The following is an 11660-nucleotide window of genomic DNA, read 5'->3' as shown; positions in this document are numbered from 1 at the left end:
AAATATCTATCAAGTTTTTGGCGCCGCTGCCGGAGACTGTTAAATCATTTCAATTTGGCAATTGTGTTTTTATTTAGGATTTCTGTCATTTATATTTTTGTGTATGTATTTTTTTTTTAAAAAAAAAAATGATTTATGCTCTTCTTTTTCTTCTCTCATTGTACTGTGCTACTAAAAAGTTTATCCAAGTTTTGCAGCTATGATAGATAGGTTATACCTCCATGACACAAAAGAGATTTGTATGTTGCAGTATGAAAAATATATGCTATCTTTGAAGATAGAATATTTGGACAATAAATTCTCGAGATTAAATGAGAGATGTGGTCGTTATAAGGTGGTTCATCCAGGTAGTAATTGTGAAGAGAAGAAATAGGTGATCAACATCGATTACAATACTCAACTTCAAAATATTTTTGATGATTTCTTGGTGTGAAATCAAGTTTCATTTGAGAAGTTTGATATTCAGTGTGGCGATCTTGTTGCAAAAGCACATGAGTCTCAGAGGAAGCTGGTTCAGATGGAGACTGAGTGTCACGAGGTTGTGGTGGAAGAAAATTCCAAAGTGAAGAGTGTTGATATTTTCCCAAAGTCTGAACCAACGGGGGTTAAGGAATAAAGTTTGTTCATAGGCCGTTCACAAATCAGGTTAAGAGATATGAGTGACCTAGATCAGATTTGCCCCTCCTGCATAATAGAAGAAATACCTTTAGACTTCTTCATGGAATATGATTGTAACATACACATGACCATGCAAAATTAAATCAATATGACATATTGAACAATTTTTATTTTAGGAAATCATGTATAACTAGTTGGTCTGCCCCGCCTTGTTCTATTTATTCTATTCACATAGATAGTTTTTTTATTTTCATTTAAATTTAATAATTAACTGTTCTATTTTTATTTTATTTTTAATTTTGAAAGATAATTGTTCTAATTATATCATTGGTTGTGCCCATCTAAATCACTATAACTTTTGACTCATAACGAGCTCTACTAAACAACTAATTGTTAAAGAGAATTTCACTTCGATTTTTGGATGAAACAATTTTTTTAACTATATAAATTTTTGTTTGAAGAAGTTAATCTATCTCATCCAAAATAACACCGAAAAAAATCAAATCAAAAAGAAACATATGCTAAAATCTCAAACCGTTAAACTAACCTAAGTGAAGTTTTAAGTTACTAATTAATTGAACTTCGAATTACCATAACCTAAAAAGCCTTAATATCAAAACAAACGGGTTAACTCAACGAATCTCAAACACACACCGTAAAACACAACCACACTCTCGTTTCCTACTAAAGACAAAGATCTCAGATTCTCTCTCAATTCTCACACAAACACAGAAACATGGCAACAGCAACAACGACATCTTCTTCAAGCAACGAACCATTGTTGAAGAAGAAAAAGAAGCAAAGTTTGGGTTGGATAGAATGGTTAAGAGGATGGTTCAATTTATTCTACGAATTTCTATTCCAACGAATCACGGCAAGTCATTTGCATAATCCTATGCCGTTACCACCAATCAATGATCTCACTTGTATTGTTACTGGTTCTACTAGTGGCATTGGTCTTGAAATTGCAAGGTACTACTACCCTTTTGTTTTTTCTGATCAATTTTTGGTTTTTGATTGGATATTAATTGTGGGGTTTTGTTTTTGATTGAAAAAAAATGATCTTTGTAAGTTGGGTTTGTGGCATTGGTATTGAAATTGCAAGGTACCCTTTTGGTTTTTGATTGGATATTGTTTGTGGGGTTTTGATTTTGATTGAAAAATTTGATTTTTGTAATTGGAGTTGGTTGTTGTTGTTTGATTATGGAGAAATGGGTGATTTTGGAAAGTGGGTAGGTGTTGTTTTTGGGTAATTATGGAGAAATATTGAATTTTCATTATGGGGTTTTATGTTTGATTGAAAAAAATTGGTTTTTGTAACTTGGGTTGGTGGCATTTCAAATTGATAGGTACCCTTTTTTGCCCTCTTGTTTTTTCTTTTTGATTGTGGGGATTTTGTTTTGATTGGAAAAATTTGATCTTTGTAATTGGGGTTGATGGTTGTTGTTTTGATTAGGAGGAAATGGATAATTTTGAGAAGTGGGTAGGTCTGGTTTTTGGCTATAATAGAATTATAGAAACTCTAGAATCTAGAGTTTAGATTCATAGAGAGATTTGAGAGAGAATATAGAATGCCATTGAACTGATTTTGATTGAATGAATTCATTTACAGTTACAATGGAGAACAATAGACTTGTTCATAACCAGCTATAGCCAGTTTAAGGGGAGAGAAGTGGCTGACAAATGTCACTCAGGTAGTTAAGGTGGTTATGGACTTATGGTGATAACTGAATCTGTTTTGATAGTTACACCAGTTACAGAGTTTGTTATGTGCTACACTAGAGTTTTTTTTTTTTTTTGGTAACATGCTACACTAGAGTTTAGGCCTTTAGGGTAATTATGGTGAGAAATGATTGAATATTAATAATGGTGTTCTGTTTTTTATTTGAAAAATTAGACCTTTGTAACTGGGGGTGGTGCTTGTTTGATTAGGGAGAAATGGGTGATTTTGTTAAGTGGGGGCAGTGTTATTTATGTGGTTGTTGTTATAGATAGTGTGATGTAAATGAGGGACATTTATGGTTCTTCATTTAAGTGGATCATAAATTTGACATTTGTTATCAGTATAACAACCAAGTCTTGTTATCTCCCACTAAGAAGGGTCGGTTACATGTATTAAATTACACCATAATGTTCTATCATAAATCATATTTTGATGTCAGTATAATAACTAAACAAAATTCACACACACACAGTTGCGAGACAGAGGAACTTTCAACTTAATGATTTGATGCAAAACATCCATATGCATACCCCTTTATTGAAAAATTCATACAACTATATTTAATTGCTAAGAAAATGAATTCTTATACGTTAAGTAGAAAAATCAAAACGGTGCTGCATAATTTTGAACGTTGTCTGCAATTACTTTTCCTTTGCTCCAATCATAGACTACTTGCTTAATAATGAAGAATAACTAAAAGTCATACTTCTATAATCTTCTACATTGATTTAATTACTTCTAACATAAATGGTGTTTTACTTTTTTGTTTGAAATCGTTAATGATGTTTGATGTTTTTGTAATGTGTTTTGCTCACTTGCAAGTCTAGGCAGTCAACTAGTCATGTTTTACTATGTTTTCTTCACTTGTAATTAGGGTTGGGAATAGGCCAGGCCAGGCCAGGCTTTGATAGGCCTGAGCCTGGCCTACGAAAAATTTTGCAGGCCTGAGCCTGGCCTATGGCCTTTCATAGGCCTATTTTTTTGGCCTGGCCTGGCCTATTTAAAAGCCTGGCCTGGCCTGAAAGCCTATTTACAGGCCTACTTACTATTAAAGTCACTAAACATTCCATTTTAGCTACTTTTAAATAGGCTTAATAGGCCTCCAAGCCTATTTCAGTGTAGGACTTGTCTATCACTACTATAAGGCCTTAAAAGCCTATTTCACTATAAAGCTTTAAAGCCTATTAAAAAAGTCCACTATGAAGCCTAACATGCATAAACAGGCCGGCCTATTAGGCTTCATAGGCTTTTTTGATAGCCTAAGCCTGGCCTATTTACTTAAATAGGCTTTTTAAAAAGCCTAAGCCTAGCCTTTTTAATAAACAGGCCAGGCCAGGCCAGGCTTAAACAGGCCAGGCCATAGGCCCCTGTAGGCCGGCCTGGCCTATTCCCAACCCTACTTGTAATGTGTTTTGTACTGTATTTTTTTGTTTGAAATCATAAACAGTAATGTTTAATGGTTGATCATTTTAGTGGAGACGGATCCGTTTGGAATTTGGCTCCTCCAAAGTGATTGAGAAAATCAACAGTTGTCGTGATGATCTGTTATTTATAATATTCATCTTTAATAAAATAATAAATCAATGGTTGATAATACTCACTTTCTTCTCTTAAGTGATGAACACTTTACAGGAGCCGGATATGTAGGTTTGAAAATGTGTTTAAGTTGTGGAGTTTGACAAGTTTTTTTGGGGGGTAATGTTGGTCTCTCCATTATGCAGGCAATTGGCAGAATCAGGGGCACATGTTGTTATGGCTGTGAGGAACACAAAGCGGGCTAATGATTTGATCCAGAAGTGGCAGATTGAGTCTGATGGATTGGGATTGGGTATGGCACTGAATGTCGAGGTATCTAGCATGAACCAACTATCTGTTAGATATCTTACTAGAAGTAATTGTATCAGTTTTATTATAATTATAGTAGTTAATTATGCAGTTATGGTTTATTATTATATTAAAATTATTAAGTCAGTAGTGGGTGGTTATGCTTTAAGAATAAATAGGGAATAGATGGGAAGATTGGTGGAATCATCTGAGGATTTGACTGGGAAGGGGTCATTTTGGCATTAGGGAGTTGCAGACCCTCAAAGTTCTGCGATATTATTCTGTAATCAAATGGATTTTCCCTATTTCATTCTTCTATATCAGTTGGTTTCAATTACTATCTCAAGAACTTTGGAAGTTGGGTACAACAAATTGATGATTTTATATTATATTTTTAACTCACCTTCTCACTCATAGCCCTCTAGACTTGAAGTGTGGAAAATGCACACCTATCTTGTGCTGAAACTTAATTTTTAATGTGGCGGCAAGGATAGGCCTTATTCCTTAATACCAGAAAAGCCCAATCTAGTGCGAAAAAAATTAACTAAGTATCAGAAAAGCCCAATCTATTGTGAAAAAATGCATGAATGATGTTCATTATATCCATAGCTGTAACTTGTATTTCCATTACTCATTGCTGTGTAAAGCCTATCCTTTTTAAATTTGTATTTAAATTTGAATTTTAAGGAACATCGAGCTGTCATTTTGAATTTTTGAGAGCCTATTTTGTTAAGTTTTATACAATCTGAATCTAAGGAAACCTTTTTGTGTTGGTTCATGTGTTTGGATCAGCTTTCATTTTGATTTTGACAAAGTGTTTTTTACATAACGTTATTAATGGTTTTTGGTTGAACAGCTTTTGAGATTAAAACGAGTTGTAGAATATTAGTTCATAAGCAATTAGGCATGATTTGGTATTACTCGTGTTCACTGGCTTTTCATTTTGGCTTGTCCAGGTGATGGAGGTAGATCTTCTCTCATTGGATTCTGTTGCAAGGTTTGCTGAAGCTTGGAATGCACGTGCAACACCTTTGCACGCTCTCATTAATAACGCTGGCATTTTTTCCATTGGAGGTCGGTATTTCATATATTGTTGATGAATTTTGGCCTATCTTTTGTCTATCATTTTGAATTTTGAATCAGTGACGGTACTAAGTACTGGTTCGGGTTCCTGTATACTTCTGTTGAAAAAAATTAAACTGTTTTCATCTTTTTTAGGTAACTAGATTATCAGGATTATAGTATTGATAGATATTTCCTGATTGGTTCTCACTGAATCTGAATACAATTGTAACTTACCCTCTCAGTTGTTTTTGCTCTTACTCAGAACCACAAAAGTTTTCAAAAGATGGTTATGAAGATCACTTGCAAGTGAATCATCTTGCTCCTGCTTTGCTTTCAATACTTCTTTTGCCATCCCTTATTAGGGGCTCTCCTAGTCGAATTGTGAATGTGAACTCCATTGTAAGTTTCTTGCTATTTGAACACTAAAATACATCAAAGTTTTCTTTCATCTAATTTTTAGTCTAAATATTGCTTTTGATTTTCTTTTCACCTCTTCTGCTGTAGATGCATCATGTTGGCTTTGTTGATACTGAAGACATGAATCTCACATCTGGAAAAAGAAAGTTTTCTAGTTTGGTTGGATACTCAAGCAGCAAGTTAGCGCAGGTAAACTTCCCCGTTGAAGTTTCTCCTGAAAGCTTTCTCACTAATAAGTATTTTAATCAAATGAATTTATGTATATAGTCATTTATTTCTTTTGTTAACATCGTATTTGCACTTAGGGGGCGTTTGTTTCGGAGATAAAATGTACATTCCTGGGAATAGAGAATGGAAAAAAAACATTACTGTGTTTGGTAGAAAGGAACAAAAATAATATACCCAAGAATAAATAATACCCAGGAATTTATTCTAGCCAAATTCTAGCTATTTTTATTCCCATGAGAGGTTGGGAAAATTGAATTTCCAGGAATGATAACCCACGTTCTACTCTTTTTTTGAGAAAAAACCCACGTTCTACTTGATAACCAACTAATACCCCCTATTTTACCATTTAATCTTCCGACTGAGTAAAAAGTGTAGCTAATGATTTTTCTTTCTTTTTTTTTAATTAAAAAACTATATTTATTTGACAAAAATTCCAAGAGTTTAAAATGGTAAACAAACACTTTTTAAAAAATTCCTAGGAATATAATTTTCATTATTGTATTCCTGGGAAAGTTATTACAAGGCTTTATTTATTTTTTCATCCTAATAACAAACACCCCCTTAATTAGTTGTGCACTGTTCAACTGACAGGGTTTATGCTAAAAAAAAAAGGAATAAATCTGTTTTCATGTATGTATTGTTCCGACCATTTTAATTATTACCTATGAAACATTGACACAGACGCCGGCATTAGACAGAAACCAACATGTAGACACCGGTAATGAGTTGAGAAAATTGAAGTGATTGAATGTAACCTCGTGTTGGTTTCATGTTGGTCTCAACACCAACACATGCCAGACACTATCACGTGTCGGACACCAGACATGTCTGAAAACTGAACTTCGGTGCTATATAGCTAATATTGTTATATTTCAAAGAATGAAAATGAAAAGCAAGCATGTAATAAATTGATTGATATTTTCTTTTGTATATAAAGTATAGTGTACAAAAACTCTAGGACAACCGAGTACAAAACAATTATGCATCAACATGAAATTGTATCACATTGATATGCATGATACAAAAACAGAAGAAGCAATAGGACTGTGGACAAACCTGCGCTCAGAATTGGTGGCTTCCTTTTATTCATAAAATAATCGAGTATAACAGTTTCCACTTTGGTTTATGGGTTTCCTAACTTTCCTTGGTATAATTGCATCTTGTTTGTGGTTGTTCTTTCCTTTTAATGGAGTAAATTTGTTTTCTTCCTGAATTTCTTCTTTTTTATCGGTTTGTATGGTCTGTTATCAGCATCGACTTCATTGTTACTGTTCAACTATGTTATCACTTGAAAATGAATTACTTGGTTTACTTTTATCTTGAAGCGGTGAATGAAAAAGGGGTTTGTGTTTTTATTGCAGGTTATGTTCAGCAGTGTTCTTTTTAAGCGTCTGCCTGCTGAAGCCGGTATCAGTGTATTATGCGTATCGCCTGGAATTGTCCAGACCAATGTTGTAAGTATTCTGAAACAAACAATTGTACATCTGTTCTTGGTTCGAACAAGTACTTCCATAACCAACCAGTTTATTCCTATGATTTAGTAATACCGGGAAACTTAATTCAATGTTTAATTTAGTTTTCAATTGGATATCTGGCCCTCTGAATGTTTGTTTTAAATATTAGAAATGTAATTGATTTTTTAACTATGGTTAATTATTTATAGAAATCAGAATGCTTATAATAATTAGTTTGCGTTAGATTAATTTCAAGCGTGTACTAAATGATATTTTTGTTATTAGTATCTGTCTATTGTTGAATTGAGCTTTAATGTGACTAGTACTCAGTCAGCTTGTTTTCTAGGATTACTATTTATTTTGAAATGTATATGTTTGCCAAAAAGTAGACAAATGAAAATTAAGAGTGTCAATTAGATTGAAGAGGATATATGAAACACAAGGTTAGTTAGATAGAACTTATTAGGTGTATCTAAAACCGTGTCCGATTAATAACCGAGGCAAAATGGTAAATTTCATATTTCTCACATTTTGTGTGTTGGTTTAAAATCTATTCTGCTAAGCGCCTATTTGTTTTAGAGTTTGGCCCTCTAAGCAATTTCATCTTGTTTGGATAATTTTACCATATAATTTCTGGTCATAATATATTTCATAAGATTTCTACATAGCTGATACTTTCAACTTCATCTATGCAGGCAAGGGATCTTCCAAAATCTGTTCAAACTGGATATCATTTGATACCTTACTTCATCTTTAATGCTCAAGAAGGTCTGTTTATTCATTGCTTTTGTTGAATGTAATTAATATTTCCATATTCATTACTTCTTTTCTTTTATTCATGTTCTGATAGTTTCCATAGATAGTAGATACAACTGTTATCTCTCTCAAACATTGTGTTTATATTTATTTTTACTATTCCTTCACATCATAATTCAATAGTATACCAAATTTTTAGTATTTCAAGCAGTTTTGTCAAATAGTAGATATATAGCGGCACTATAGCAATGAATAACCGCTATATAATAGCATAGCAGATTTTTATCAAACCACTGTTGTTTCACGATATGTGATTTAGTACGTTGTCTATTAGTGGCTACAGCAACGCTATAGCACTGGACCATTGCGAAATTTGAACAAACCGCTGTTTTCCGCGATTGAAGACATTGATTTGAAGTGTTTTGGTTCTAGAAGTACTTAAGAATAGAGTTGTCTCTTATCAATTTTGCTGCAATGCAGGTTCTAGGAGTACACTTTTTGCAGCAACTGATCCTCAAGTTTCAGAGTATTGTGAATTGTTGAAATCTGATGAATGGCCTGTTTGTCCGTATATTTCTCATGATTGTCGTCCTGCAAATGCGTCAGAAGAAGCACACAATCTTCAAACATCACATGAAGTATGGGAAAAGACATTAGAGATGATTGGTCTTCCTTCGGATGCCGTGGAGAAGTTTCTAGAGGGAGAGGAAGTTAAATGTCGTTACGGACAAGAACAACAATGATGAAACCAAAACACGCGATTAACACAAGTATAACCCTACATACTCACCCTTAATGAAGGACACTTTCAATATAGGGGTAAAGTTCATAATTTTTTCAACAAGATTGATATGCCTTGTAATGCCTAACATTTCCTTAGTAGGGGGAAAATTTCCAAATCTAAAAAGTTTATGTGCATTAATTTTATTTTAATCTTATTTATACACATAAACAAGTGTTTTTGACCTTAAATTAGTACTATACTGTATTTGTATTTTGACCTTTGTAATAAGGTGAAATTGACTGCTAAACACGTAGAGGGTTCTATCTTACAATGATTGTTTTTGTGTGATTCATTAATTTTTTTTATACTTAGAAAATGAGGTAGAATGTTAATTTTTGTACATACCAATTTTGCCCCTGATATTCAATACAACTTTACCCATGTATTATATTTAATATAGGAACATACCCTTTTCTTTATTTTATTTTTCCATCTTATCAAAGAACAAATAACTATTTTTCCCCCCTTTTACTTTATTTTCTCTCAATCCAAACATCCTAAAAACCTACCCAACTTTTACTATTGTCTCTTATCTCCTATTTCTTTGCACCTTTTTATTATTATTTCTTTCCTACTTCCCATATCCAAACATAACATAATGTAATGTTTATTTACATAATAAAATGAAATTGCACTCAAATTTTTAGGTTTCTCACTAGGTCTTTCTACTAGAAGTAATCGTGTTCGTGATACTATTTAAACACTAAATATGAACCTCTATTGGCATAGATTAAAGCTTTAGTTCGTCACTTTATAGGAGATTAATGACTTCCGTAAGATTCAATCATCGTTCGTTCAGGAGTGTGTTATTTAAATTGATGAATGCAATTTCTCAAATTATAGAATTGGTGTGGTGTCATTTAATTTCATATTGGAGAAATATTACACTAATCAGCTATAGTTAGTTGATAGGTTAACTAGAGTTAGAAGCTTTGTTTATAGTTGGTTAGAGTCGGTTACTTCAATTAATCTGTATATAAAGGAACAATCATTGTACTCATTCATTATCTTTTATCATCTACATTTATTCTATATGAATCTCTACGAATATCTACCTCATGAGTGGAACTATGTTTGCTTTCTTGCTAATCATTATGGCCTTCATATTCATTCATATGAATCTCTACGAGTATCAACCTCATAAGTGGAACTATATTTGCTTTCTGGCTGATCATTATGACCTTCTTCCCTATAATTCCATGATTCATAATAAGAAACATTAAACTAGTATTATTTTGCTCGAAATTGTGTTTAGCACCACCTTCAAAGTCTTCAAACAAGTTATCTTTGTTCATACGCATGAACAAACACAATCCATTTATGAATGTGAAACTCTACTCTTACCAAGAAAATCACCAACATGAAACTGTTTTTCAAGCCGACCAGTTGTTGAAATCAAGAAGTCATCCCAACCATAAACTGTCACCGACAGTGTACATTTCTGCCTTTGCATATAGCACATTAATGGAGGTAGTTACTCAAATGTAGACCATGTCCATGATTACACTTCAACATTGGTTACATAGAAGACCCATTTTTGTCTCCCTTTTTGAATTGAGAAATGATATTTGTACAACCATTTTTTAATAACCTTTTGACAACTTTCTCTCTCTCATACTCACATTATACTTTTATTCTCTCTCTTCATTTTTCTCTCTCTATTGTTTTTGACCAATCATAGAAGAGAAAAACAAAGTTGTCATGAAAGTTGTAAGAAAGAGATGTACAAATATCATTACTTCACTCTAAAGAAAATGACCATAGAATATTAAGAAACGTTTTCAACAATATGATAACATACATTGAAAGCTTACATCACTTAGGTATCATAAAATTTTGTCCGACTCCTCTAAAATGAACGATAGTATAAACTTGTACTGATTAACAAATCAATAGTACAAATTACAAGTATATTATAATAAATCATGAGTTTGTTGAAACGTCAACTTTTATTTTTGTCTTCTCATTTTTCACTTTACTCGTGTTGAAGTTTGAAGATTTTATATAAATTGAATGAAAAGAACATTGAGAGCCTTAACGAGGGTAATATTTATAGGAAATAATTTTGATAAATGATTCTCCCTACGTCGTAAAATATAAGTAAAAATGGATCAACAAACATTGATGCATTTAGTCCAAAATTTGAACCAAATACACAAGGGAAGTAGTAACTCAAAGGTAGACTATGATTACACATGAACATTGGTTAGTTACATTGAAGACACACTTTGTCTCCCTCTTTGACTTTCAGTCTGAAGATAATGAGCATATAATATTTTATAATAATTATAAAACCTTTCCAATAACATGATTAACATACATTGGAAGCTTACATCACACTGGTTCCATAAAATTAGGTACTCACATCGTGTTAACCTTTGTTCTTATCATTATATTGTTTTGGGTAATTCTATGATAAAAAAAAATACCAATTTCACCATTGATTTTTTATAATAAAAACTTATCTCATATTTGTCTATTCAAATGTGAGACAAACATGAGAGGACCCATTTTCGTCTGATCGACCATACTACTACATGGTTTCACCCCAAAATATGTTTGGTGTCTATCCTGATAAGATTGAAATTTCAAATTGAAAACAATGGTCAATAATAAATGTAAAACATGGTTGAAATGTGCATTTTGTTTGAAAATGAAACCTCCATAAAAAGTATTTAAACAACACAAACCACTAATCTAGATATGGAGAAAATACACATTAAAATTAGGTTGCACAAAATTACAAACAAGTTGAAACATGACTACACAGAACTGAATATAAATATAAATG

General features: G+C 32.6%; 1 protein-coding gene across 1 annotated transcript; it reads left to right on the top strand.

Annotated features, from left to right (window-relative positions):
- The first annotated feature begins 1235 nt into the window (after window positions 1-1235).
- LOC11415085 (dehydrogenase/reductase SDR family member FEY) lies at window positions 1236-9140 on the top strand. The gene is made up of 8 exons (XM_003620276.4): window positions 1236-1590; window positions 4063-4189; window positions 5122-5239; window positions 5493-5629; window positions 5735-5836; window positions 7237-7329; window positions 8025-8097; window positions 8566-9140. Exons 1-8 carry the CDS (start codon window positions 1355-1357, stop codon window positions 8826-8828), a joined length of 1149 nt encoding a protein of 382 aa, XP_003620324.1. The 5' UTR covers window positions 1236-1354; the 3' UTR covers window positions 8829-9140.
- Window positions 9141-11660: the final 2520 nt, after the last annotated feature.

Source organism: Medicago truncatula, chromosome 6 (assembly GCF_003473485.1).
Source record: "Medicago truncatula cultivar Jemalong A17 chromosome 6, MtrunA17r5.0-ANR, whole genome shotgun sequence".
Lineage (NCBI taxonomy): Eukaryota > Viridiplantae > Streptophyta > Magnoliopsida > Fabales > Fabaceae > Medicago > Medicago truncatula.
The sequence above is the reverse complement of the archived record's forward strand: the minus strand, read 5'-3'. Positions and strand labels throughout refer to the sequence as shown.

Bases quoted from the DNA above. Each gene is read 5' to 3' on its own strand.
- LOC11415085 (XM_003620276.4), top strand. From the start codon at position 1,355: ATGGCAACAGCAACAACGACATCTTCTTCAAGCAACGAACCATTGTTG. The intron at 1,591-4,062 runs GTACTACTACCC...TCCATTATGCAG, and splicing joins ATTGGTCTTGAAATTGCAAG to GCAATTGGCAGAATCAGGGG. The intron at 5,630-5,734 runs GTAAGTTTCTTG...CTTCTGCTGTAG, and splicing joins TTGTGAATGTGAACTCCATT to ATGCATCATGTTGGCTTTGT.